The sequence below is a fragment of the Denticeps clupeoides genome, chromosome 3 (assembly GCF_900700375.1).
Source record: "Denticeps clupeoides chromosome 3, fDenClu1.1, whole genome shotgun sequence".
Lineage (NCBI taxonomy): Eukaryota > Metazoa > Chordata > Actinopteri > Clupeiformes > Denticipitidae > Denticeps > Denticeps clupeoides.
In genome coordinates, this window is record NC_041709.1 from 2801106 (window position 1) to 2829064 (window position 27959).

The 27959-nt window shown below is 48.6% G+C and overlaps 3 protein-coding genes across 7 annotated transcripts; 2 read left to right on the forward strand and 1 right to left on the reverse strand.

Moving 5' to 3' along the window:
- The first annotated feature begins 16 nt into the window (after positions 1-16).
- Positions 17-4821, forward strand: tmem120b (transmembrane protein 120B). Its single transcript, XM_028974555.1, has 12 exons — positions 17-148; positions 746-864; positions 981-1097; positions 1183-1242; positions 1340-1435; positions 1560-1649; positions 1768-1833; positions 1919-1980; positions 2065-2157; positions 2307-2371; positions 3043-3111; positions 3209-4821. The coding sequence occupies exons 1-12, from the start codon at positions 86-88 to the stop codon at positions 3323-3325; spliced, it is 1017 nt and encodes a 338-aa protein (XP_028830388.1). The 5' UTR covers positions 17-85; the 3' UTR covers positions 3326-4821.
- Positions 4525-14293, reverse strand: rhof (ras homolog family member F). Of its 3 annotated transcripts, XM_028974557.1 has the most exons (7): positions 13176-14293; positions 12561-12728; positions 9969-11197; positions 9574-9661; positions 6843-6952; positions 6268-6402; positions 4525-5579 (listed from the first exon to the last, which is right to left on the reverse strand). In XM_028974557.1, exons 3-7 carry the CDS (start codon positions 10101-10103, stop codon positions 5412-5414), a joined length of 636 nt encoding a protein of 211 aa, XP_028830390.1. In that variant the 5' UTR covers positions 10104-11197; positions 12561-12728; positions 13176-14293; the 3' UTR covers positions 4525-5411. The 3 variants fall into 3 exon arrangements, with proteins under 3 accessions (XP_028830390.1, XP_028830391.1, XP_028830389.1); XM_028974558.1 differs by lacking the exon at positions 12561-12728; XM_028974556.1 differs by lacking the exons at positions 12561-12728; positions 13176-14293 and adding an exon at positions 11265-12014.
- setd1ba (SET domain containing 1B, histone lysine methyltransferase a) lies at positions 12142-27930 on the forward strand. 3 transcript variants are annotated; one of them, XM_028974554.1, is made up of 19 exons: positions 12142-12395; positions 12814-12934; positions 15320-15474; positions 15775-15873; positions 16137-16407; positions 17119-17243; positions 18269-19342; positions 21114-21860; positions 22000-22179; positions 22782-22875; positions 22998-23212; positions 23304-23385; positions 23461-23895; positions 23979-25265; positions 25537-25709; positions 25975-26100; positions 27204-27323; positions 27413-27550; positions 27648-27930. In XM_028974554.1, exons 3-19 carry the CDS (start codon positions 15334-15336, stop codon positions 27819-27821), a joined length of 5481 nt encoding a protein of 1826 aa, XP_028830387.1. In that variant the 5' UTR covers positions 12142-12395; positions 12814-12934; positions 15320-15333; the 3' UTR covers positions 27822-27930. The 3 variants fall into 3 exon arrangements, with proteins under 3 accessions (XP_028830387.1, XP_028830386.1, XP_028830385.1); XM_028974553.1 differs by lacking the exon at positions 12142-12395 and having other exon boundaries at positions 12593-12934; XM_028974552.1 differs by lacking the exons at positions 12142-12395; positions 12814-12934 and adding an exon at positions 14607-15092.
- The last annotated feature ends 29 nt before the right edge of the window (positions 27931-27959 follow it).

The window sequence follows — 27959 nt, forward strand, 5'->3', positions numbered from 1 at the left end:
TGCGCCGTAGGGTACCGTTAGGAAAGCCATGAACAGCTGTGGTCGTGTGATGTGAGGCGGGCAGGGCAAGGGGAAACGGGGGACAATGTCACTAGAGAGGTGTCAGGGTGAATGGGAAGAAATTGAAAAAGAATTCCAGCAGCTGCAGGTGAGCAAACTGGAGTCTCTCGGTTGCCCGCTTGGCCACAGTTTTACAATAACGTGCTGCTAACGTGCCCGGCTAAGCTAAACGAGCGTTGCTACTTGCTAGCCAGAGGTTATTACAGCTCGATTGTGCCACGTCTGTTGCAAACCTGCCTGGTAGGTCGTTGTGGAAACCAACATACTGCCGAAGCTTTTGCATAATACACACGTACGGCTGTTGTTGCGTCCCAATTCATGTCCTGTTTTAACTTTACTTACCTATAGTTAGTTCGTATAATTTCTGTCCACAAAGTAGACTTTTCGTTAATTAGTAACTTATCATTGACTCTTTTTTTCACCCCTCTCCGAATTTTTATTAACGTCTAAACTGCTAGGTCCTTCAACCTGAGTTTTTTTTTTTTTTTTTAAGGGTACCATCAAGAACCTACTTAAATACTAAGGCGTGGTTGCCAGTGCCAACTTGTAAACTCCCTGTAGCTCGTTAGCATTAGCTGTGTAGCCGGTGGGGTTTGTGCCAAGCGCTGTCACAATATCCGCCTCGAAGGGCAAACAGTTCGTGCTGCTGGGTCAAAGCGGTGTTCTTCACATGCTGTCTTCCCAGGAAACTCACAAAGTCTACCGACAGAAGCTCGAGGAGCTTACCAGTCTCCAGGCGATATGCAGCAGTGCCATCGGCAAACAGAAGAAAGGCCTTAAGGACCTCAAGCAGAGTCTGAACAAGTAAGGGGTGGTAGTAGCCTAGTGGATAACACACTTGTCTATGAACCAGAAGACCCAGGTTCAAATCCCACTTACTACCATTATGTCCCTGAGCAAGACGCTTTTCTTCTCAACAGGTGTGCAGCAACAACCAATGAAAAGGAATCCGAGTTGATAAAGGACTTGAAAATACAAATGAAAGAGAAACAGAATGTCTTCTTCGATATGGAAGCCTACTTGCCAAAGAAGAATGGGTAAGTTGCCAGTGTGTGTTCTTGTTTGGTTGCGGGGGCGTCTTTTAATCTACTTCATTAAAATCGCTGCTTTGATGCATTTCAGATTGTACCTGAATTTGGTCCTGGGAAATGTGAATGTGACCCTTCTGAGCAACCAGGCAAAGTAAGGGTGTAATTAATATCTTAAATAGAGGTGTGAGGGTGTTCCTGTGTCTTCACGATTTCGGGCGTGGTCTCACCTAATTGCCTTCATTCCACAGGTTTGCCTATAAGGACGAATACGAGAAGTTCAAGCTTTATATGACCATAATTCTGATGTTTGGTGCCATTACCTGTCTCTTTTTACTCAACTACCGGTGAGAAGGATTTTTTTTTTTAGTTTTACTGTTTGCTATTGATCTCAGCTCAACAGCAGCCATGTTATGAACAAAAATGATTGAAGTACACAAAATGTACATGTTACGCGTTTGTCGTCCTTAGTGTCACAGATGAAATCTTCAATTTTTTACTTGTGTGGTATTATTGCACCTTGACGATACGGGAAAGCATCCTAATTAGTAATGGATCTAGGTAAGAAAGTGTCATTTCTTTTGCTTATGATGCATGTCAGAGGTGTAGTTTTAATTATGTCATTTGCTCTGATATGTGTAGATGTGGTTTAATGAAAAAAATTTTTTTTCTTTTGAAGAATTAAAGGTTGGTGGGTGTCTCATCATTATGTTTCCACGTTCCTCTCTGGTGTAATGCTGACCTGGTGAGTAATCACGCTACAAATCAAGACCATGTACATGTTCTTTAAGTGTAATTTCAGGAGCATTAAAGACTGTTTCATTTTCAAGGCCGGAGGGCACAATGTACCAGATGTTTAGGAATCAGTTCCTGGCCTTCTCCATTTATCAGAGTGAGTGCAGGAACGTTGCTTTTTATTGATCATCAGTGTGCCAAGGACGCAAATTATTCTAATACTCTGTTATTTGGACATCAGGCTTTGTACAGTTTCTTCAATATTACTATCAGAGCGGGTGCCTGTACAGGTTGCGGGCTTTGGGGGAAAGGAATCAGCTGGATCTGACTGTTGGTAAGCTCTCTCTTCATGGCTACAACTGGGTGAAAGGGTTGGGGATGTGGATAACCTTGTTGAATGCCCATTCTTAACCCATTCTAAAGAGCATTTGGGTATGTTCATGTTTATTTTAAATATATGGATTTTTTTTTCTTGCATCCTAGAGGGTTTTCAGTCCTGGATGTGGAGAGGACTGACATTTCTTCTACCTTGCCTGTTCTTTGGCCATGTGAGTGATTTTTATTTATTTTTCCTCCCCCCTTTATTTGGGTTCTGAACGAAAAGTGGGGCTTAAGGGAGAAATATATTTGCTGTTAACGACGTACGAATGTACAGCCGAGGTCCGTATCCTCTGTTCTTTTTGTACACATGCTCAAAAATGCACAGAACAGATTTTATAGGGTCGGCTTTGCGAGATCTGCACTCAACAGATGGCTATTTTAAGATACAGGTATTCAGTCATTCATTTTTGTGGCCTCGACACTGACTCCTGGTGGTAAGGAGTACACACTACAGGTTACAATGCAAGTGTATCAGCACAAACGTTAACAATGCAACTGCGTACGAATACCATTTATCACAGCAAGTATATTTCTGCCTTTACAGTAAAAGTGAGTTCAGCGTTCGGCATATTTCTGCGACAGCAGTACCTGTTACAGAAGCAGTGGATCAGTGAGCTTCCTTGATCTGACAACAGAGGAATGAGTGGATAGTTGCCAGATTTCATTTAAGAGAGTAAAGGCGGAATGAAGAGAGACTGTTTATGTAAATCCAGAGGACGTTCTCATTAAGGATCCTGTATTTATTAAAACAGTTAGTCTGGAATTACATCTTTTAATGCAGAAATATGAATGCGATGAAGCTCTCTTTCTCTCTCAATCTGTCTGTCCCCCTCTTTAGTTCTGGCAGTTGTACAATGCTGTAACTCTGTTTAGGCTGGCTCATCATGACGACTGCAAGGAGTGGCAGGTATTACACGTCACAGCATTTTAAACAGGTCACTTCTAAATAATATGCAACATGTCTTTATGCTTATAAGGTTGTTGTTGTTTTTTTTCTGTATCAGGTTTTCATGCTGGCCCTGACGTTTCTGGTCCTTTTTCTGGGAAATTTCCTCACAACTCTGAAAGTTGTGCACCAGAAGTTCCAGAAGAACAGAGGGAAAGTTCAGAAGAGCGAGTGAGCATGTGGGCCCTGGAGTGGCCAGTACGGAGCTAATTGCAAACGGCAGAGCCGCGGAAATCGCACAATCCTTAGAAGAGCTGGAGACGTGGGGGGCGTGGAGCTGGATGTTGACGGCGAGCCGCAGCTTCTCTCGTCCCTCGGTCTTGCGATTAGGCCAGCCAAGGTTCTTTGGGTCAATGTGCTTGTTCTCTTAAATTGTTGTCTTTGCACATCCACATGCAGTCGCAACAATGCAGTGGGGTTCTATGGCTGTGGTTAGGAAACACTGAGGGTTTTTTTTTTTTTTTTCAAGGTACCGATCTGTAGGAATCTAGACCACAGCAGAGGTTACAGTTGGGACTTTTTTTTTTTGGGGCGGGTTTTACATGAGCGTTTCTTGGGAGAGTTTCTACTTACTGTCATATAAGGGATGTGAAAGAATCAGAAGAAACGTATGGTTTTTAAAGGGATAAATATGCTTAGGCTCTTTACCAACAAAGCTGCTAAATTGTGGTTCAGCCAAGGTGCTCTGCCGCTAGCTGTCTAAGAAAACACATGTAGTCGAAGGCACAGATGTTTCTTTTGTTGTGTTTGGTCCGCTGTCAAAGGCGTTTTAATGTTCGTTACAGCCGCGATTTCCTTGCCAAGCAAAGCTCTACAAATAGGCTTCGCTTCTGATGGTATAGAAAAGACTTCACTTGCACTGGTTGTCTATGTACAGCTGTTGTTTAACTATGCATTGAGTCTAAAACCGAGTACACACACGTCCATGGTCCTCCTCACTCCGACGTCATTTCTGTTGTCATTGCCATTCTATGTATTATTTTATTATAGTCCCAACATTTTTTAATTTTTTTTTGCTGATAAATGATATTGTTTTATATTGTATCTCAGATTTGTATTCTTATGTAAAACCCCTGGAAAAATGCCTGAGCGGTTGTGCTACTGACAGTATCCAGCTAATGGTGTTACACTGCCACTAGGCACAATTTAAATGCGGCTCTGATCAAGGAAGTCATTCTTAAAGAATGCACACTGACTGCACCATGCTTCGACAAGTGAACCCACAGTTTACCATTATTAAAAAAAAAAAAAAAAAAAAGGTTTTAATGAGTGTCGTTAGGTCAAAAGTGGCTGGTTGCTCCAAGTGCTTTCAGCATGTCATGGCATGCTTGCCTAATGCCTTAGTTCTCTGCCCCAGTGTAGCCAACTATTTCCCATCTTTTATTTTTTTTATTCAGAGGAAAATAGAACAACAGTAGAATGGGACCAGTTTAATAGACGTATGCTTAAGCATGAAGTTAGGAAGCATTTTTATGACACGTTTTTTGTTTGATTCTTTTGCTTTTGTGTGTATGTGCAAGCAGTATCATGTTCACGCTTTCAGCTGCCCCAACAGAAGACTGCAGTCTGTGCCTAAATCTAAGCTGTGTGAAAACTGGAACAAAGCAGGGAGAAATCATATTTCTGCTTTTGCACATTCACTGGTCATCAAAATTAAAAACTATGATCCTTCGTCTCTTTTTTTCCCCATGAACATTACTACTTAAGGCGTTTTGTTCTTTTGTTGTTCTGGCGCTATATAAACTAATAATGTCCGCCACTAGTGGGCGCTGTTGGCACAGCGTAGCCCTGAGATGGACAGGCTCGCTTCTAAGGGTGCATCTGGGCCACTACATCTTCTGAGAGGAAAAAAACGAACCCACGTGATTCGAAGAAGAAAAGATCAGTGCTTTAGCTGCCGATAGGTTTCGAGAAAAACCGAATAGAAAAATACTAACGCCAGCCTATGAACCTGTGTTGCGCACAATAGTTCGAAAGATGTCATTTTTCTGTGAACAGGGACACGGGTTTGACTGCAGTACCGTTTTTGTTTTACAGTACAGTTGTCTCCCCTGTGGGACTAGCAGCATGAAAACCTCTGAGCCAGGAGAATTTCAGATTTCCCCGAGGTGGCAGTTCTGATAGCGGGAAGGCGCTGGCATTTTCACTCCCCAGGTTCATACACTTACATTTAAACATAAAAAACATTCTTTGGCCAAAATACAATAAATATGTTCAAAAGGCTATAAAAATATGATTAGAAAAATATGGTTTCTCTGTCGTCACAGAATGGAGCAGCCAGGCTTCTTCTTGCGGGCGTTCCTGGCCTTTCGGCGGGCTGCCAGCGCTCGCTTGGTGGCCTCTCTGAATATGTCTTCCACGTTCTCCCTGTATTTGGCCGAACACTCCAAATAGAGGTTGGCCTTCATCTGCTGCCTCACCTCTTCACCCTGGGCAAAGAAAATTCCAATTTACAAATTAAACGCAATAAACTGGTGATATTCATGACCAATAAACCACAGCAGGTGAACTGGTCTGGCTGTCCGTGCAAAGTTTTATGCCAGATGCTCCACCTGCCTGATGCAAAAGCCTCCCAATTTACCCGGGCTTGGGACCGGCACCAAGAAACGTGCGGCCACACGCGTCCCCCGTGGCAGTGTTTACCGTTTCTTTGTCCTTCCTCAGGTCTGTTTTGCAGCCGATGAGGATGACCGGAACATCTCTGCAGTGATTAATGATATTGCGAGTGTTCTTGGTGGCATCCAGGCCACCTTAATGTGGTAAGGAGGGGGGAAGTAGGCCAGGTGGACTTTCATGTATTTCGCATATGGTTCTATTTACGGGCCAGACGAGGGGAACCCAGCTCTCTACCTTGAAAACCTCTACAACGGACCTCAACTATGACATTGCATTCACCGATAATTAAAGCAATTGCCATTAATCCTGCTGTGGCATCCACAGCAGGATTGGTGAACTGGTGTCTGAATGAGAGTTGTTGTTCATTAGCATAAAGTGTATTTATTGACACTGTGCATTTCGAAACGCTGCATGGGACATAGTGGGTTTCAACACATTTCTACACAACGGGGGCATGTTGTATAACCTAATAAATCTGTGCATAGTTCTCTCGGTTCTCACCTCACAGTATGTAATGGGTGCCAGGCCAGAAGCTTTAAGCTTTCTGGTACGTTCTTTGTCCTTCCTCAGGTCTGTTTTGCAGCCGATGAGGATGACCGGAACATCTCTGCAGAAATGGTTGACCTCTGGGTACCACTAGAAACACAGATAAAAGAGACACATTCAGGTTTTATCGTTCAGGTGTATTGAAGAGCATCACTCACTTTTCACTGCAGATGAAAGACTCCTGGACCTTGGACAGCGGGTGTGTGCTTACTGACCCTGTGCCTGCCTGTAATCGGCGTGTTTGCAATGAACGTGCCTACTCGCTTAGTCATCGTGTGTACATTCCAGCCAGCCAACCAATGAATAGGGTCAGAGAGAGGATTCTCGCTGGCCTTTCGGCGTACTATTCACCGGAGGTCAAAGGTCACCAGAGAAAAGGAGGCCGGCAATATGTAGAGCTTCAAAGGGCCTCGTCTATTAATCATTACTATCAAACAGGCAGTGGTTGCCACAAAAATGAATCAATAACCTTGAAGTTTGAAATGCTTCGAGTGTTTACAGATTTTCTGTAGATATCGGTGGCCGCCTACCTTGATTAACACGTTCTCAAAACTGGTGGGGTTTGTCACATCGTAACACACAAGCACCACATCTGCGTCCTGGTAAGAGATCGGCCTCAAGCGGTCGTAGTCGTCTTGGCCTGAGGACGGACAAATGAGTGTGAGGCAGAAAAAGCAATCACAGTCTAAGCTAAATGTGTGTGTTTTATTCAAATGTAGTCAAATGTAAGGTCCCACCCATATAAAACCATTATGTGAGGGTTTCTTGTGTTCTCTCTGGGAACATGGGTTCCACGACAGACGATCACAATCACAATCAATATTCATCTAAACTCAGGCCAAAATCAATAAATGTTTCATTTTGCTCCTTAATTATTGGCACCCCTGGTTAATACATGTTCTTTAGCTTCTAATAAATTCCGTTTTGTTCTAAATAGAGTTTTTCATAGGATGAAAACTCAGCCACAATTATTAGCACCCCTGATCTACAAACCCCTTTTGCCAACAAAGTGGCCCCTGATCTTCTCCTATAAGGGATCACAAGATGGGAGAATACTGAAAGAGGGATCGACCACCATTCCCTTTTGCACAATCTCTCTAAATCGACTGGGGTCCTCTCCTCTGCAGCTCACTCCACAGGTTTTCAGTGGGGTTGAGGTCTGGGGACTGAGATGGCCATCTCAGAACCATTTCTGTGTTGATTTAGCCACATGGTTAGGGTGATTATCTTCCTGAAAACCCAATGACGATCTTCAGCTTTTGGGCAGAGGCCACCAGATTTTGCTTTGAGGTTTCCTGGTATTTCAAAGCATTAATAATGCCCGGCACCCTACCAAGGCCTCTGGAAGAGAAACAGGCCCACAGCATCACCCCCATACTTCACAGTGGGCACGTGGAGCTTTTCTGAATACTCATCCACCAGACCCACTTAAGAGTTTTTATTGCCAAAAAGGTCTATCGTGGTCTCGTCTAACCAAAGCACACAGTCCCAGTTGAAGACAGCAGCACAGCACACGGTGACACAACGAAATGTGTCCTCTGCTTTAAACCCATCTCCCTTAGTGAGCAGTGGGCGGCCATGACAGGCGCCCGGGGAGCAGTGTGTGGGGACGCCGCTTTGCTCAGTGGCAACCTTCTGATTACGGGGCCGCTTCCTTACCCACTAGGCCACCAATGCCCCAAAATGTTGAATTTTAAAGATAATTGCATTAAATCCCTGTGCATGGATAAATAAAATTGCATCCTCGTCCAGGCTTGTTCTAAACTCCTTAATGTTTCCTCGGACGGATATTTTCTTGTAGCCATTGACTTGTGAATGGCATTTATGTTGATTTTACATTTATTTCCTAGGAATTGTTAGGGGTGTCAATAATCGTGAAATGGGTGATTTCATGAAAAGTAATCATTTCTTGGTCAGCGATTAAAATTCAGTTGGGTTGAAGGTTGCATTTTGCCTCAATTTTCAGTGTGAGAGTAAGAGCTTCTGCAAGAACAAGTTAATTTATTTTTAAGGCTTTTGCCACATCTTAACCAGGGGTGCCAATAGTTACGGAGGGCGTCATGGGGTGCTCGTCACAGGTTCGGTCCTCGCTGAGCAAGACACTTAACCCTGTAGGAGCGTTTGCAAAAATAGTCTTATCTGTAATATCGTGTAATGGTACGCAAAGAAATGCACTTTTAAGCACCGTTTAAAGTGCTTATACGTATTGACACTTTAAAGCATTTGGGTTTTAGAGTGAACTGTTTATCGCCGCCATGTTAGATTTGAGTGTAACACAGCAATACAAAACCATAGACGTGCAAGAGGGACGATATTAAAACCACATCCTGGCAATGGCTTCCTCTTCCCGTGCTGCATGGGAGGCCTCGTGAAGAAGTTACTCCGTGATAAGCAAACTTGCGATAAAAATGGATGTATTTACGAGAAAAGGCTGCAGCTAGGCGTAACAATAGGAAAACTGCAAGAGGAAGGTGACTTACCCTAACCCTTGTACCCTTGCATTAAATCATGTTACGCTGCTTATGTGCACACCTACCTATGACATAAATTGCATGTCATATTTCACCCAGTCGGTTTTGGCAGTGTGTGTTCCACACAGAAATGGGAACCATCTATAAGCCCGTACGTTTCTGCTGACATGTGTTCACAAAATGATTGATGCAGCTGAAAAGATACTCACACACGAGTCCCACTTATAAAGGCTTAATATATATATATATATATATATATAGAGAGAGAGAGAGAGAGAGAGAGAGAGAGACACACACACACACTATATATATATAACACATATATATATATATAATGAGAATTATGGTTTTAAACATGTCTATTTGATCAGACCTCCACGTATTGGAGGTTTAAACAGTTAATAACTTGGTCTCTGCGATTTTGCACAAACATTTAACCACATCCTGCTGCTGCGGGTGCAGTGGAATGCAACTACAGTCAGATCGCATTATGTTGTCGACAGACATTAGAAATTGTCGTTTTCTTGAAAAACGTGCCAGACTGATTTTGACAGGCTTATCATCATTTGCATACAATAACCTATTGATTATCAGTGTTGCGCAGACGACCTTGATCATTACAGCTACGCGTTACCTGACCGGCCACGTCTACCATTTGCTGATTAACGTCTTAATGACCATTCTTAGACCACCCCCGACCACACACACACACACCCAGGATGTGAATGCCTGGTCGGTGTTTCATCAGGGAGCCTTGCGGTGCGTGTGAGGCGTGTCCCGGGAAACCTACCTGCTGTGTCGTACAGGCTGAGCTGAAATTCTTTGCCTCCATGCGTCACCGTGGAGGCATATTTGTCAAAGACTGAGGGAGCGTATTTCTGAGAAGAGACCACATCGTTGACCCTTCTAGTGAAACAGTACTGTCAACCACAGATAAAATTGTTCTTCTTCATTTCAGCCCGAACAGCACCAGAAACGGTGATAACATCTAGAACCAACACATGCAGAAACGAATTCTTTACGTGACTAAAACAGAAACTTTGTGGGTGTGTCACAAGGTCACATTTAGGTCTACTGCCCATTGCATTAGCATTTCCTTCCCCAGGTTCCGTTAACTTAACCACAGAATGTGCGAGGAACCACCATTTTCAGGTTAAAGTAGTTCCTGGTCACAAAGCAACTCACCTCTGGGAAATCTCCTTTGGCGTAGACCATTAGCAAGGAGGTCTTTCCACAGCCCCCGTCCCCCACTATCACAATTTTCAGAGAGTCCCTGTCAACCGTGCTGCCGTGGCCGGACACGGAGCCACTCTGTGTCATGGCCTCTCGCCGGAGCCCCACCAAGACGTGAGGCCGAGCTGTTCAGCGCGAGCAGCACCGGCCCAGGTGAGCACGCTCCCTCCTCCTCCGCTCACTTCCCTCCATCACACTTTAACTCCGTCTGACGTCTTCTCTCCTCCTCCCCGCCCTGCTGTCATCTGGCCTGTCTCATCACCACTGGGCGGGGAGACAGGAGAGGGCCCAGCCTCCACCCGGCTCCCCGTCACCAGGCCCGATACGCGCCACGGTGGCGGGAAAAATAGATTATACCACAACGCGCTCATTGCACCTTTTCATTTTATTTCCATTCTGTGGGATGCATATTTCGTATCAGGTCTGGTGCGGTGTGATTGCAACCAAGTCAGTTGCTATGAATCAATAAAGTCTAACGAACTGAATAATTAATCCACTAAACTGAATTGCACAGAGCTGAGAAATGTGAGACGCATGAAAAAAAAAACACACTTTTTTTTCATCTAAAAATACGTATTTATTTCTTTTTCATGTTAATCCTCCGCAGTCTCTCGTCAACCGCCCGAGTCCTCTCGACCTCCCGACGCCGTCCAGAGGAGCCCCGCCGCGGCGAGGCGAGGATTACAGCGGGCGGAGCTTTTACCGGAACGTGGCGGGGCGCGGCCGCCCTGAGCCCCGTTTCCCCCGGCGGGGTGGGGGCATAAAGAATTCAGATCCCTCGTTAAGCCGAGGCTCGGGATAAAAAAAAGCGCTTTTCAGGTCGAGCGAAGCCTTCTTTACTTTTTTTTTTTACTTGATTTTATATGTGTACGTGTATATAATTTAGTTCATTTTATATGTGTGTATATATATATATAATTTAGTTCATGACTCTATATATATATATATATATATATGTATATAAATGGACCGTGCGCGGCCCTATCCGGACAACATTACGGGTGGAAAAACCCCACAGGACGCACACGGTTATCGGGTTCTGTTCGTGGATTATAGATGGGAGTTCTTGTCCACGAAGCGACGCAGGTTGTGTTCGCGTCCGAGTGGGAAGATGGGAGCGCGTAGCCGTGGCGTGTGCGTGTTTTCCGGCGAAGATGGAAGCGCGTTTCGACGCCCTCGACCTGCGAAAATAATAAAATGCATAAAATACGATGGGAAGTGTGTTTTATTGCGTTTTCGGATACTCACGGAAGCCCGCCGCACTCCTCTCCCGACCCCGTGTGGAATAATAGTTATTAGCGTCGCGGGGAATTCTGTCGAGCGGACGGACGGACGGCCTTCCGACCCGCTGGCGACGCGCCCTCAGCCCCCAGTGAAGCCTCTGGACGTGTGTTGGGTGGAACGACGACGAAATGGCGTCTGTAGTTTAACATGAACAAACGACGACGCTTTCCCGGTAAAAAAAAAAAAAAAACACAACACGCCGCAGACCGCCATCAATAAAATGGCTTCTGGCGGGACTGTGGAGGGACGTGACCCCCCGCGCCAGAGAAGAGTTACGGGCGGCCATTGCGCAATCGCCCTGGCCTCGGAGAGAAGGGGAAAAAAAAAACAACAGAAATGAGAGAAGAAACGGAATAGACGCCCCCAGAAAAAAAAAAGAAAAGAATTACAAGATGCCGATTCCATCAATGGCCTTCCAACAAACACAACAACGTCTAGGAACCCCCTCCCCGACGTGCAGAAACCTCCGTACACCCCCCACTTTTCTTTTTCTTTCTCTTATTGCACCATTTCTCCTTTATTTCTCCTCGCCTGTCACCTGTTTTTTCTTTTTTTTAATATATATATATATATTCTTGCCGGCGGACAAAATGGCTCCCGCTCCGGCGGCTCGGCTCGGCGCGCTTCCCGCTTCCCCCACCCCGGCCCTGTCGCTCGGCGGGCGTCCTTCCCCTCCGAACGTGGAAAGAAGAGAGACGTGAGCTTCTTTTTTTTTTTTTTTTTTTTTTTTTTAGGGGTGGGCTGTTATCTCTCTCTCCGTGTGCGTGTGTGCGGCTGGAAAAAAAAAAAAAAAAAAAACCTCGCCCGGCGATGGCGCAGCGGAATTTTCCAGCACAATCGCCTCCTTTGTGCTGCGGAGGAGCCATTTTGAAAGCCAGAACGAGCGAGAAGCCATTAAACGGCGGCTCGGAGCAGAGGTCGTGTTCGCTTCTTTCTTGCTTGCTTGCTTGCTGCCTTTTTTCCTTTTTTTTGGACTTGGGGGCGACAGGAAACACGATGAACTCACCCCTTCAATTATTTAAAAAAAAAAAAAAGACTACACACATTATTTATATACTCGGCCCCCCCAAAAGGATACATGTATTTTAATCAACTGTAAGTTTCCAAACGGTCCTTTGTTTTTTTCCCTTCATATATAACATGCAGAAACGTTATAAAACTGTTGGATTATTAAAACTAAATTCGTATGTCTAGTTTTTTTTATTATTATTATTATTCATAAAAATAAAGGCAACCGTGGACGAACCCACAAAGCGTTACCTTAAAAAAAAGTGTAAAGGTTCCTGGTGAGGATAGACGTGGTGTCGTCTTCAAGCAGAGAGGGGAGAGAAGATGGGTTTTGCATAAAGCTCGCTGCCGCCGCTGCTTGAAGACATTCAGCCCCCTTTTTTTTTTGAAAAACCTCGCTGGCCAGTGAGCAGCTATGCTCTTCAAAAAGAAAACGAGGCAAATGTTTTAGTTTTCTTTCTTTTTTTTAAAAAAAGTATTTGCTTTCTTCTTTTCCTTGTTATAGGCGTTGCATCCCCCCCACCCCTTCATAAAAGCCAGTATTACAGGATCCGAAGATGGTAATGAAAACGTTCCTTTTTCTTCTGCGTGTAGGCCTGATAAATAGACCTCGACAAAATGTGAAGGTAAATATCCTAATTGGGGAATTTGACAGCCGTTTTGTGTGTCTTGAGTCTGGTGTGCAGAAAATAGAAACGATTGAGGTGGGGGGGTCAAGAAATGTGTTTGTTAAGGAGACTGGAATTGTTTCGGAAAGAAAATGTGCCCTTGGATCAAGGTCAAACCGATTTACTTACATTTGGTTACAGCAAATGCTTCATGAAAAACATTTACATTTAAATCACGATTTATTGCAAAGTTATTTACCTTCTCCTTAGCATACTTCAGAATAAGCTTTTCGGCTGAATTTCATGATGTATGGTCCTTGTTACGCAATCAGAAAGACGGTCTACCAACATGCAGCTGTTCAAAAAAAAAAAAAAAAAAAAAAAAGGGGTTAGACTCTACAGCTACATAAACCAGTCGAGCCTGTGATTCAGCATTTTAGCAAAAAGGCCAGTTGCTTTCCTTCTCTGGCCTGCTTCATCTGCTGTAACTTGAGAAGCAATAAGCAGAACCTTCTCAATGTCCATATACATACATACATATATATAGACTTTTTTTTTTTTTTAAATGCATGCAGTTGGAACCTCTTGTCATTAATCCTGAAAGGTCAATTAACCACATAATGGAATTCAGTCACGTCACAAAAAAAAAAAAGAAGCTTAATCTTTCATAGAATAATAAGTACACATGTTCATGTAGCATTTTAGATCAAAAAAATACTTGGCCATTTACTGTGCAACACCAACAACTGCCATATATTCTTTTTTACTGTGATATTTTTGTTCTAATACTAACTACATTTAAAAAAGTTCCCACTGTTTATTTACTATAATATTTAATTAAGAAACAAATGTTGAATGGGTGTGCCATGACCTAGTTAGTGAGGGCAAAAAAAAGGATTCCAGAAAGAGAGACAGGAAAAACCAAAAAAGGAAAGAAAAAAAAAGAAGCTTTTTCTAAAAGTTAAAAAGGTCAAATGGATAACATCCAAAAACACCATCTTCCTTCTTCTGGCATCCTGCAAGACACAGAAACACTGTCACACTTTAAGTAGTCCAGACAGGGCAGATGAAACCAGGCTGAAGATCCCTTTAGGAACAAAGGAAAGCCATTTTGGCCAGAGCGTTCCACTGCAGGAAAGATGGCCGCCCGACCCCCTCTTTCTCTCCCTGTTCCCCTCGCTCTCTATTTCTCTCCCTCCGTCAGCGGAGCTCCTCCTCGGCGCGCCTTCTAATAGCGCCGGCCGAACTGGCGCCGCGATCCGATTGGCCGGGGAGGGCTGAGCCGCCGCGGACCGGCCAATCGGCCGCGGCGTCGCAGGGCGGCGCGGCTGGAAATGGAGGCCGAGCGCGGCCGGTCGGGGAGAGGAAGCGCAGAGTCTGCCGAATTAAAAAAAAAAAAAAAAAAAAAAACGCAAGGCAAAACAAATGAGCAAAAATGAATTAAAAAATATCCCTCCACCAATTTCGTGTCGGGCCAGGCTCCTGAGGAAAGGGGGGGCGGGGCTGCAGACATTTTGTTACGTCCGCCAAAAACATTCGTCACAACTGTATCGCGTATGCGAAATATATATAGATTTTTTCCCAACAAAAAAAAACAAAACATCGTAGATAATTATCCGAAATGGCGGTTTAAAAAAAGTCACGACACGGTCCATGTCAAGCCAGTCCGCGTACGCTCCGCTGTCGCTGGTTTCCAATGTCCATCTTGTAGCGCTTCTGCCGCCCATGTAAATGTGGTCGGCAGATTCAACGCCGCGCTGACGGCGCCGTGCGTGTCGACGAGCTCCGCGACGCGTGGCGTTTTTTTAAAACGGCCAGCGAGGGTCAGGACGCGGCCGGCGATTTTTTTAATCTGGCGCCGTGTCCGACCGCGGCCGCGGACCGATCGCAATAAGGTGCGGGAGACGCGAAGTTGGTGTCGAAAGTGCGAGAGGAACGCGGCGCTAGTGAGGCGCTATAGTGGTGTATTGTGGGAGAGCCAGAAACCCCAGACTAGAGGCACACAATATGTGTTGGCTCGCAAAAAGGAGGCAGTATCCTTTAAATCATGTAATGTAGTCAGCGGGAGGCTCGATATTTCGCCGTTTGGTTCGGAAATACTCGATCGGACACGCCATGTCCAGGCCAGGGGACAGAAACAGGCTAAATGAAGATCACGGCAGAAGACAGAGTTCAAGTAAGCTTGTTCGGGGTTTTTTTTTTCTCTCCCCCCTCGCCTTCCTCCGTAATGTCTGTTTCGTTAACCGGGATCCGCTTCTAACCCCCATTTTCCCGATTGCGCCGTGCAAACAGGAACGGCAGTTTGTTTTAGTCAGGGGAGCCCCGCTTGTCGTGTGTGTGTGTGTGTGTGTTTGTGTGCCTTGTGTGTGTAACGCTGCCATTCGCGTTAACGCTCCGTTCCAGGTTTGGCGAACGGCATGGAAAACAGTCATCCTGTTTGCAGTTCGGCGGAGAAGCGGAGCAGCCACTGGAGAAGTTACAAGTTGATCATTGACCCGGCGTTAAAGAAGGGATCGCACAAATTGTACCGCTACGACGGACTGCATTTCAGCACGCCCGTGAGTAAAAGTTTTTACTAAAAAATTATTATAATTTAAATTTTTTTTTTTTAAAAATCACTGTGCAGGTAAAATCGATGGTAAAATGGCCCGTCGCGGCACCTGACACGGGACGTCGCCGTGTCACCGTCGACAGGCTGTGCAGAAAAGTGCCGCCCGCGTTATGTATTTGCCCCGCGAACTTTGACGCTTCTGCCGCGGCCGCGTGTCATTTATGCTTCCCCCTTTGTGTGGTTTTTTTATTTATTTTATTTTATTTTATAACGTGTACTTTCCTCTTTCTTTTTCCTCCCTCTACAGAATCCGGGAATGCCGCCGGTGGACATGGTCCGGGATCCGAGGATCGGTCGCCTCTGGACCAAGTACAAGGAGACCGATCTCCCGGTCCCGAAATTTAAGGTAGTCACACCCCCCTCCGACGGACGCGCCATGTGTTGGTTTGTTTATGGCAGGTCCGATTCCATCTGGCATCGCGCCGAACGCATTTTCATAAGCAATTTTTCGACGGACGAGTCATAAATAAAATAAATAAAACAACAACAACCCATCAACCTGGGTTTGCATTTTTTTTTTTAATTTTTTTTTTTTTTACGTTGCCAATTAATGTTAACCGGAGCGGCTTTTTCCTGCCACTGACTGCTGTTGTCCCCCCCCCCCTGAAGATTGATGACTGCTACATCGGCCGCGTGCCCCCGAAGGAGGTGACGTTCGCCAGGCTCAACGACAACATACGGGAGGGCTTCCTCACGGACATGTGCAAGAAGTTCGGCGAGATCGAGGAGGTGGAGATCCTGTACAACCCCAAGAACAAGAAGCACCTGGGGATCGCCAAGGTCGTGTTCGGCACCGTGCGGGCGGCGAAGGACGCGGTGCAGAATCTGCACCACACGTCCGTCATGGGCAACAAGATCCACGTGGAGCTCGACCCTAAAGGTGAACGTTCCCCTCGTAATGGCCGTAAAAACCGGCCTCCCACGTAAAGGGGAGGCTGTGATCCTGAATAGGTTTGGGATTATTTAACAAGGGGGGGGACACGTGGGGACATTGACATGGTTGCCTAGTAACCGTAGTAATTGCATCTTGGCGTCAGGGCGCATCGTCTCGACGGGCTGTTGCTGTCCCGGCACGAGCTTTTTAAACGTAAAACCTCGTCCGACTTAATTTAATTCTGAAAAAAATAATGTATAGAATTATTTTTGAAAGTGGTCTTTATTTATTGATTGATTGATTGATTGATTTGTAAAAAATAATTCCGCCACGGATTGAACGACTGCCGTCGATGGACTCCGGATCGGTTATTTGGGAGCGGGTCGATTGCTTCCAAGTTCGGGAGGAGGGCGGAAAGTGACCTACTTGAATGGGGCCGTGCAGTATTTACAACCCCAACGTGCTCCAGCCGCTCTTAAAGAGACAGAGACGGACAGCGCCGCGGGCCGAGAGGCAGGCGGGCGCCGCGGGAGCCACCCATGCGGTTTCAAAATCATCATCATAATAAATAAAACCAAGTTTGCGAACGTGCGTCAGGAGGCTTGTTCCATCGAGGTTTGTCAGGTCGGTGAGACACCGTGCAAGACCTCAACAGGCAATTTAACAACTGTGTACGTTTTGTTGTCTCTCCCTCCCTCTCTGCCCATGTGGATTCAGGTGAAAATCGCCTTCGGTACTTTGAGCTTCTGATCAACGGGAGCTACACCCCGCGGACGCTGCCTGTGGGAAGCGAGGAGGCGCCTCGCGAGGTCTCGCCCCGTAGCCTGGCAGAAGCTCTTTTAGTAAGTTTTTTTTTTTTTTTTTTTTTTTTTTTTTTTTTTGGTACTGCTCATGCATTTAGATAACTTTTAAATGTTGTATACATATATTTCTAACGTCTTTTATTATATATTGTATAGATTAAGTCTCAGATCAATGCCTTTGATTGGCTATTTACATTTACATTTACAGCATTTATGAGACGCCCTTATCCAGAGCGACTTACAATCAGTATTTACAGGGACAGTCCCCCCCTGGAGCAACTTAAGGTTAAGTGTCTTGCTCAGGGACACAATGGTCGTAAGTGGGATTTGAACCCTGGTCTTCTGGTTCACAGGCGAGTGTGTTACCCACTAGGCTACTACCACCCATATTTAAATATGCATGTGTATATATGCATATGTATATATATATGTGCATATGTATGTATATATATATATGTGCATATGTATATGTATATGTATATATATGTGCATATTTGGTCCACAAGCTTCATTTTGTTCGGTTTGCATTCGGTGTGAAATTGAATAAATGTGTCGCGAAGTGGGCGCTGCAGCTCGTAATTCCGGGGTTTAAACGAACCCCTTGCCAACAGAGGCTGACGCCCTTATCGCTAATCCGGTTTATGGGTGCAGCAGGTGGTAAGATGGGGGCCCCGGGGTGGAATGTGCCGCGGTGCGCCCCGGTGGACGGCTGCAGCCTGTGACCGGGTCAGGAAGGCGGCGTACTAATGGCTGCCTGAGCTGCTGATGAAAGTGAAGTGATTGTCACATGTGATACACAGCAGCGCAGCACAGGGTGCACTCAGTGAAATTTGTCCTCTGCATTTATCCCATCACCCTGAGTGAGCAGTGGGCACCATGACAGGCGCCCGGGGAGCAGTGTGTGGGGACGGTGCTTTGCTCAGTGGCACCATGGCGGCTCGGGATTCGAACCGGCAACCTTCTGAACCGCTAGGCCACCACTGCCCCCCACTGGCCACCGGTGTGTTTGTGACTTTGTCATTAGGGGGTTTTGACGAGCCCTGCGTGTGCCCCTCCTTCTCCAGGCCTGCGAACCCATCCGGAGACTGACCGAAGGCGGTTCCACCGCGCTGGGTGGCACCTCCACGCCAGGCAGCACCAGCACACCCCTCTCCCTGGACACGGCGTACTCCAGCTTAAGGCAGGACACGCCCCAGTCGCAGGGCACGCCCCACACGCCCCGCCAGGCGGGCACCCCGTTCTCTCAGGACTCCAGTTACTCCAGCAGACAGACCACCCCGGCCTACCAGTCCGGCCGCTCCGACGGCGCGGGGGGCTACAAGCCTCGCAGGCACGAGACCAAATTCCAGGACGCGTACAACCGGCGTCCCGAGAGACGTTACGTGCACGGCCAGGGCGGCGGGTACCGCGGCACCGCCGAACAGCCGCCGTTCAAGCAGCACCAGCCCCCCCCTCCCAAACCGCCATCACCTCCGTTCGCCCACACCCCGCCACCCCCCGTCTTCGCGTCCGCCTTCTCCGCCTACCAGGCTCCCTTGCCCCCCGCCTACCCTCCGGCAGAGCCGCCCTTCCACCAGCCGGTGCCGCGGGAGCCCGAGTACAGGAGGCCGCCGCTGCCCTCCACGCCAGAGTTCGTGCCCATCCGGGAGAAGCCCGAGACCCCGCCCATCCCGGAACCTCCCCCCGTTCCGGAAGGTGGCCCCAGCACCCCGCCCAGGCGCACGCCCGAGACCTGTCCCTCCCCCGGCACCCCCACCCTGGAGTCCAAGCACAACAGCCTGGACTCGCGCATCGAGATGCTGCTGAAGGAGAAGCGGACCAACCTGCCCTTCCTCGCCGAGCGGGGCGACTCGGACACGGAGCTGCAAATGGAGGGCAGCCCCATATCCTCCTCGTCCTCGCAGCTCTCGCCCGTCCCTCCGTGCAACGCCCCCCAGCGCCCCTCCCGGCCGCCCAGCACCGGCCTGGAGGACATCAGCCCCACGCCGCTGCCCGACTCGGACGACGAGGAGCCCGTCGCGGGCGCGGCTGCCCCGCTGCAGAACAACCGGGCGAGCTCGCCCGACAACTCCCAAAGCAAGGCCAACGCAACCAGCCAGAAAGATGGAGCCCACACCCCTACGGACAAAATGGACATGGTAAGTCCATGGTGTATCGTGATTACATCTGGTTAACTGTAGTACATGTCGTTTGATTGGTTTTTATAACGTACAAGCACCCCAAGAACACAAATTTGGCAAAATGTCATTTAAAATTTTTTTTTATTATCATGTAGAATAAAAAAAGAGGCACTGGAATGAATGTTATTAACAAAAAGCATTTTCCAAATACTATAATTTGCCACAGGTACAGTAAAGCTGTGGTTGAAACGGAAAGTAACGAACCCGAGTCCGTCTGGGACGCGTCACTGACGCAACTCTGAGATTGTTGCGGCGTTGTCGCCGTATTTGGGGACCCAGGGGACACCGGCAGCACAGGAAGCCGCGCGTTTGGCAGCGGTGAAAGTGGGCCTCTGCTTTCCCTTTACTTTCGTGCCCTCTCTCTAACTAATCTAATAGAAAAGGAAATTGTGCGTTCCGGTTTCACAACACAAAAAAAGTTACGTTTTTAGCTAGGGGTTTCGGTGCCTTGCTTGCCGGATCTCTGGCACAGGTTCTAGAAACGGAACGTATTACCGATGCTGGTAACTTTTTTTTTTTTTTTTTTTTTTTAAGAGCATTTACCAGACGCCCTTATCCAGAGCGACTTACAATCAGTAGTTACAGGGACAGTCCCCCCCTGGAGCAACTCAGGGTTTAAGTGTCTTGCTCAGGGACACGATGGTAGTAAGTGGGGTTTGAACCTGGGTCTTCTGGTTCATAGGTGAGTGTGTTACCCGCTAGGCTACTACCACCCATGGTAGTTCTCGCCGAAATCTGCAGCTTTGGTCTGATTGCGTCCCATCATTCAGATGAACGGCCAAATGGTTTAAGCATGTATTTTTACATCTGGTCAATAAAATAAATGCGTTTGTCAGTTATTTAGATGGCTTTTTTTTTTTTTTTTTTTTTTTTCATCGCAAGTTGGTCTGCATTAAGGTAATTGTTCACGTAGTTTTCCTCGTGTCTTCAGACGAAATGAAATCTGAACTGTGTTATCTGTTGTTGGAGGATTCTGCACTTTCACTTCCTCTTTATGTACCTCGTGCCACATTGCGTTAGGGGAGAGAACAAAGCGCAGCCAGAAAGAGTCTGGCCTAGTTTTTTAGTGCTTTCTCTCACCCGGAATTGTTACAGGATTAACAGTCAAAGAACTGCAGAGGAAAAAAAAAAAAAACAAGAAGAATGAACGCTAATTGTGTGAATCGTGGAGAAAAAAAAAAAAGAGTTTCAAACTTTGCGTTCCTTTAGCAATTTAATGTGTTTCAGACGTTTCATTTCAGAGGCTGGGACCACCTGTTTAATTCTTTTCCATTGCTTTTTAAATTTTTTTTTTTCTCCTCGTCTCTCAGTGTGGCATAAAGAATCAGTCTAAGATAAGATAAGATCGACCTTTATTAGTCCCACAAGTGGGAAATTGCATTTGTTACGGCAGAAAGTGGATAGAAACAGAAGTAAAAGCAGCAAAAAAACAAATTGTACAATTGAGATCTACACATGTGCAATGGGGAAAGTAATGGGTAAAATGGGTACACCTGTACAGTTGGTAATTACCGTGATGTATTTGAAGTGTGTGTGTTTGTGTGTGGTCAACTGTGAGCTCTTTGTCTGCTGGAGCAATCGGCATTTGGCGTGTGAATAACGGAACAATGATGCCTCAATCATGCTTCCTTTCGTGTGGGCAATTCTGTTGTAGGGTGGAGAACTCCATCCTGTACGGCTGTAGAGGAGGGGAGGAGAACTGTAACCTATTTGCTGTCCCCCCCCACAGAGCCACCAGTCGTCTGGCGAGGACATGGACATATCTGAAGATGAGATGCCCGGGTCACCCAATTCCAAAGGCATCTTGGTCAACTCCGCTATGTCGCCCATGCATCCCCAGGCCATCCCCATGCCACCCCCGGGGTTTCCCCCACTCCCGCCTCACCAGCCTGGATTTGCCCTGCACCCTCAACACCTGCCACCCCACTCCGCCGTCCCTGGGCCCCCGCATCACTTAGCAGGTCCCCCGGGGCTGCACCCCATGATGGCCCAGCTGCACCATTACCCGCCTGGCATGGTGGCGATGATGCCGGTTGATCTGATGAGCTGCTTGCCACAGTGGGGCACGGTGCCCATGTCCTTCCAGATGCAGACGCAGATGCTGAGCCGCATGGCCCAGAGCCAGCGCCCGTACCCCTACTCTCACTTCATTGCGGGTGGAGGTGCCGGTGCTGCAGCCATGCCATATGGGGTTCCCTACCAACACATCTCCATGGGTAACACTCCCTCTGGGGCAGTTGCACACGGGCAACCCTGGCCCATTCCCAGCATACCCAAGTTCAACCCCACAGTGCCTCCACCAGGATATGAGCCCAGGAAGGAGGATCCGCACCAGGCCACTGTGGAAGGTGTGCTCAAGGTTATTGTCAAAGAGCTCAAGGCCATCATGAAGAGGGACCTTAATCGCAAGATGGTGGAGGTGGTGGCGTTCAGAGCGTTTGACGAATGGTGGGACCGAAAGGAACGCTCTGCCAAGGTGTGTGCAGCTTTTCGAAAGAGCAGCGACAGTAAATGTTTTAGAGCCTCTGATCATTTGGACAATGAAACTGTGCATCAAATTCTGAAAAATGTTGTACCAGGGGAAGTACAAAAATGTTTTTTTTCTACATCCATAGGCATCGCTTACACCAATAAAGGCAGGAGAAAGCAAGGAAGATGACAAGGACAAGGAGAGGCCCAAGCCCAAAGAGACTTCCAATTTGCTGGAGAATTGGAATAAGGGCGAGGGACTGGGCTACGAGGGCATGGGGCTGGGCATCAGTCTTCGTGGGGCCATCCGACTGCCTTCCTTTAAGGTAGGGTGCCAGCTGGAGTTGTTTTTGCTGTCCTGTCCTCACGTTTTAGTGTAAGTCTTGTCTCTGCGTCCAGCTGTCATCTTAGTTTGTTTTGGTCTTCGTCACGTCCGTGCTCATTTTAGGCTAGTCAAGTTTCAGTTTTATTCTTATTCTAGTCAAACCCATTTCATAATTATTATAATTTTATTACCACACATTCTTCTCCACTTAAAAAAAAAAAAAAAAGTGAAGTGATTGTCACATGTGATACACAGCAGCACAGCACAAGATGCACACAGTGAAATTTGTCCTCTGCATTTAACCCATCACCCTTGGTGAGCAGTGGGCGGCCATGACAGGCGCGCGGGGACGGTGCTTTGCTCAGTGGCACCTCAGTGGCACCTTGGCGGATCGGGAATCGAACCGGCAACCTTCTGATTACAGGGCCACTTCTTTAACCGCTAGGCCACCACTGCCCCACCACTGGCCACTACTTCCTTACTTCATTGTAAGGAAAGAGCGTCCGAAGGTCGCGTCGTCTTTTTCTCCCAGCCACCCACTTCAGGGATTCCCAAATGGAAGTATTGCCACCTCGTGATTAATGTTGCCCTTGTGACGTTCAGGTGAAAAGGAAACAGCCTCCTGACCCGGCTTCAACTGGAGACACCAAGCGGGTGCGGCCGTCCATGCCTGTTGATGATGAGCTGGAAGACGAAGGTGTCTTAACTGCGTCTGTTTTTGAATGTCGACTAAATTGCGATGATTTTTAAGTACTGTAACGTCTGGTTGGTTATGTTCCTTTTCACGAACGTGGACTTGTCGTCTACCTTCATCATCAGAGAGGGATAGGGACGCAGCTGACCTCCCTTCGGATGGCTCTCGACTGGACGGACTGGATGGGGACGGCTCTGCGGGCCGCAGGCGGCATTCCAGGCCCCCCGAGCTCGACAGCGAGGGGGAGGAGCAAGAGGAGGAAGACGAAGAGACCTCTGGGAAGGAGGAAGAGTTGTCCGACAAAGAGGAGGAAGCAGACGGCGTCGCTTCATCAGGCAAGGTAGGCCGCCAGCCATCGAAGTTGTCATCATCATCATCATCATCACCGCCATGCCACCTTCAAAACACGCGCTGCCGATGGTGTATTTCAGGAGGAGGAGGGAGAGGAAGAGGAGGAGGACGAGCGCGTTTCTGCTTCCAGTGACAGTGACTCTTCAGATTCGTCTAATGATGGTAAACGTTTGAGGTGTAGATGCGCGTAAAACGTTCCCGACGTTCCGAACAGTTTTTTTTCTGTCCTTCTCTTAGAAGTCAGCAGTTCCTCTTCATCCAAAGCAGCGTCAGATTCCTCCTCCGAAAGTGATGATTCCTCTGACTATGACTCCAGCTCATCAGAGGAGGAGGCTGAGGAAGAAGAGGAGGAAGAGCCAGTAGTGGAGTTTGAAGACGAGGAGAAGGACGCGGTGGCTCAGTCCTCATCCTCTTCCTCCTCCTCCTCCTCCTCGTCCTCGTCCTCCGACGAGGACGAAGAGGAGGACGAGGCGTCAGGAGTGAAGGCCCCTTGCACACCTAGTGGGCCGGAACCCGCGGACGAGCCTTTAGAACGGACCGGGTTGGAGGAGGAGAGACCCCAGATGGACCCCGAAGCTCAACGCAGGGCCGCGCTGGAGGCTGAGCAGGCAGTCGGCTCCATCCGCTCCGGCATCGACGAGCTCCGCCCGCCTTCGCCCAAAGGTTTGCCAGGTATGAAATATATGTTTAATAACCATTGGGAGTTTTGCCGCGGATGTTCTAGAACGGGGATGGAATTGCTCTTTGTGTTGCAGAGGACGAGCCGGACATTGACCTGGACGTCAGCGTCCCGGTAGCTAAAGGGGAGTCCATGGAGGATGCGGTCAGCCTCCGGCCGCCTACGCCGACGGGCTCGCTCGCCGACAGCGACCAAGAGGCGCGGCCCAAGGTCCAGGCCGAGGAGCAGGCGGAGGTACCCCGTACCCCGGGCCGGGAGGCCACGGCCGCCATGGAATCTGAGGGTTCGAGAACTTTACCGGTGCCCTCCATGCACCTCCCTCTTCCCCCTGGCCGCACGGCGGAGCCGCACACTCTCTTGCCACCCCCACGCCAGATGGCCGAGGTCCTCGCCAGGACCCGGCTCCCTACAGATGAGGACGTTCCACGGACGCCAGGCAGGGACATGCTCGACCGTCCCAGGGGCCTGGGGAAGTCCCAGAGCACCGAGACGGTGCCGGTCACACCAGGCAGCGAGAACCCCCTCGCCGGCAGTCTGGCTCTCACCTCTCCGCACGTCCCTGGCAGCCCCTTCTCTTACCCGGCCCAGTCCCCCGTTCTGAGCGCTGGGATCCCAAGGACTCCAGGAAGGGACCTCACCTTCGGTCCCGTCTTCTCGGACCCGGCAGCGCTTGCAGCCGGTCTCCCCGTCCACAGAAAGCCCTCGTCCGAGGGCCGGGACGAGAAGCGGTTCTTCAAGGAGCCCAGCGTGGCCCTGCCCAGCCAGGCGGCCAGTTCTCCGTTCCCAGGGCCGCCGCCGTCAGCTCCCACCAAAACAGCGCTCGCCAGCATGCCGCGGGAAATAGCCACGCCCCCGGACGCCACGCCTCTCAAGAGAAAGCCGGGCCGGCCGAAGTCCAAAAAGTCCTCTTTAGCCGTCCTTCCCCACGAACTCCACCTGCAGGAAATGGTGGCCTCCTTGCCCCCGGACGTTCCGGTCAAGGATGGCTTCGCAGATCCAACCGTAAAGGGTGCCGTGGATCTGGACTTCCGAGAAGAGGAGCCCCAATCGGAGCCGGAGGCCGTGACCGTTCTGACGGAGAAGCAGAGGTTTTACCTGGACGAGCCGGTGCAGAAGACGCGCCGAGCGCGCAGGGGGTGGGAGGAGCTGCTGCGGTCCATGCACTCGCCGGGGTCCTCGCCGTCCAAGCCCTGCTTCCAGCCGCGCTCCGAGTTCGAGGAGATGACCATCCTCTATGACATCTGGAACGACGGCATCGACGAGGAGGACATCCGGCACCTGCAGGTCACCTACGACAAGATGCTGCAGCAGGACAACAGCGGAAACGACTGGCTAAACGACACGCTCTGGGTCTACCATCCTCATATCCTTCGTCGCGCTTTTTAAGTGGCTCGTTTGTTGCCGGGATCTGGCGGCTCCAATATACCGTTTTAAGTAAAACTGTGAACTGCTGAATTTCAGCGAAGTTCTGCACGGTGTCCTGGTGTTGCGCATCTCATTTAACATCAGTTCAGGTTTTACAGTCTGTTACAGTACCAGTGTTGAGTCCAAACATTCTAAAAAGGTTAAATCGTGCATTGCATGGTCTACTGGGCAGAAATGTGAATTTGTTTACCACCTTGACTCCCCCGAACCGACCAACGTCAGCGTGCCCGGCGTGAAGCGCAAGCGGCGTGACGATGGCATGCGGGACCACATCACGGGCTGCGCTCGCAGTGAGGGCTACTACAAGATTGACAAGAAGGACAAGATCAAGTACCTGAACAGCACGAGGCATCTAGCTGAGGAGCCTCTAGGGGACACGCAGGTAAGGCCCCTGAACATTTGAAGACTCTGTCCCGTCTGGGTCACCATCCTTGGGGTGGCCCAGCGCGCGAAGGAAGCGGACCCGTAATCGGAAGGTTGCCGGTTTGAATCCCGGGCGCCTGTCATGGCTGCCCACCGCTCACCAAGGGTGATGGGTTAAATGCAAAAGACCCATTTCGTCGTCTCACCGTGTGCTGTGCTTCACAATGACAATCACTTCACTTTTTTTCACTAATCCGGTGTGTGTTTGAATGTGTGATCTGCAGGGCACCAGCATACCAGCGCAGCCTCATCAGTCCGGGCGAGCAGGCTCTGACCGGCGCTTGGAACAGCGCCGCCTGCTGTCCTCCTTCAGCTGTGACAGCGACCTGCTCAAGTTCAACCAGCTGAAGGTAAAGAACTAGTTTAACCCTTCTAGCCTAAATAGGGCTGATAATAAATATTCAGTAGCGCCAGATTACCAGATCGTGGGCAGAATGGATGGTTAGCAAAGCAGACTCGTAATCGAATGGTTGCGGCGGGTATAACCCCCTAATCACCACTGAGGTCCCCTTGAGTAAGATATGGTCCCCACAAGCTGCTCCCCAGGCACCCTTCATGGCTGCTCGCTAAATGCTATGGGGTCAAATGCAGAGGACACGTTTTGCTGTGTGTCACCCTGTGCTGTTTAAAAATGTAATAAAAATACACACTTTCACTTTATACGTGCATAAAGTAAGTCAGTATTGGCTTTCATTAGTTCTCATTGTCTTATTTCTTTTTTTTTTATTATTAAACCGATAAGAGTTGTTCGATCTATGCATTCTCATTGTAGTGTGATTGTAGCTAGTGGGTGACTGTGAACCAGAAGATCCAGGTTCAAATCCCGCTTACTACCACCGTGTCCCCGAGCAAGACACTTAACCCTAAGTTGCTCCGGGGGGGGGGACTGTCCCCTGTAACTACTGATAGTAAGTCGTTGTAAGTAAATGTATAGGGTGGTAGTAGCCTAGTGCGTAACACACTCGCCTATGACCCAGGTTCAAATCTCACTTACGTCCATTGTGTCTCTGAGCAAGACACTTAACCCTAAGTTGCTAAAGGGGGGACTGTCCCTGTAACTACTAATTGTAAGTCGCTCTGGATAAATGCCGTAAATGTATATGGTACCAAAAGTGCAGATGTTATGGTCAAGAATCTGCAGCTTTCTCCTAAAATAAAGGCTCCAATCCCATTTGGATTCAAAAGGGTTATTAGAGAATTGGACTTTAAAGGCTAAACACTGTCACCTTGCAAATATCAAAAGCTCTGTAGCGGTTACTGTTACTGTGCTGAATTTCTCTCTCTTTGCTGCATTCGTCCTCCCACATTCATATGCTGGTTCCTCCACGATTGTTCCACTTGAATTATCTCAAAAAGTGGACTTTTTGTCTGCTTCATCTGCGTAACCCGTGCAGTCACCCTACACATGCAGCTCCGCCCACGTTTTCTAACTCTAAACTCGTCCCACCTCCAGTTCCGGAAGAAGAAGATTCGCTTCTGCAAGAGTTCCATCCACGACTGGGGCCTGTTCGCCATGGAGCCCATTGCTGCCGATGAGATGGTGATCGAGTATGTGGGTCAGAACATCAGACAGGTGGGTCGCTCGCGCGGTGCTGTGCGACTGGCCAGCGGTGTCTGTGCGACGGGGCGGCCGCACGAGTGTAACGCGCTTCCGCGTCGCAGGTGATCGCCGACATGAGGGAGAAGCGCTACGAGGAGGAGGGCATCGGCAGCAGCTACATGTTCCGCGTGGACCACGACACCATCATCGATGCCACGAAGTGTGGGAACTTCGCCCGCTTCATCAATCACAGCTGCAATGTGGGTTGGCGCCCAGAGACCTCGTCTTTTTCCGCTCCGACGTAAGCGTTGACATGCGATGATGCGTTTTTGTTTTTTTTTTTATTGTCTCCTGCAGCCCAACTGTTATGCCAAGGTCATCACAGTGGAGTCGCAGAAGAAGATCGTCATCTACTCCCGACAGCACATCAATGTGAACGAGGAGATCACGTACGACTACAAGTTCCCCATCGAAGACGAGAAGATCCCGTGCCTGTGTGGGGCGGAGAACTGCCGGGGGACGCTCAACTAGCGTCCCCGCGCGCCCAGTCGCCCCCCTCTGGCCTCGCGTGCGCCGTAGGGGGCAGCTCGTAAGTGGAGACGACATGCCAAAAAAAAAAAAAGACGAGGGAGGGGGGACAGATGTAGCATGCTAACAAACATAGTGCAG

Coding starts and splice junctions, on each gene's coding strand:
- tmem120b (XM_028974555.1), top strand. CDS start 86: ATGTCACTAGAGAGGTGTCAGGGTGAATGGGAAGAAATTGAAAAAGAA. Junction 1,098..1,182: donor TACTTGCCAAAGAAGAATGG/GTAAGTTGCCAG, acceptor GATGCATTTCAG/ATTGTACCTGAATTTGGTCC. Junction 2,158..2,306: donor TCAGCTGGATCTGACTGTTG/GTAAGCTCTCTC, acceptor CTTGCATCCTAG/AGGGTTTTCAGTCCTGGATG.
- rhof (XM_028974558.1), bottom strand. CDS start 10,103: ATGACACAGAGTGGCTCCGTGTCCGGCCACGGCAGCACGGTTGACAGG. Junction 9,662..9,968: donor CCAAAGGAGATTTCCCAGAG/GTGAGTTGCTTT, acceptor GTCTCTTCTCAG/AAATACGCTCCCTCAGTCTT. Junction 6,403..6,842: donor TTGAGAACGTGTTAATCAAG/GTAGGCGGCCAC, acceptor CTGTGTTTCTAG/TGGTACCCAGAGGTCAACCA.
- setd1ba (XM_028974552.1), top strand. CDS start 15,032: ATGTCCAGGCCAGGGGACAGAAACAGGCTAAATGAAGATCACGGCAGA. Junction 15,475..15,774: donor GACTGCATTTCAGCACGCCC/GTGAGTAAAAGT, acceptor CTCCCTCTACAG/AATCCGGGAATGCCGCCGGT. Junction 25,266..25,536: donor GCTCTGGGTCTACCATCCTC/ATATCCTTCGTC, acceptor ACTCCCCCGAAC/CGACCAACGTCAGCGTGCCC.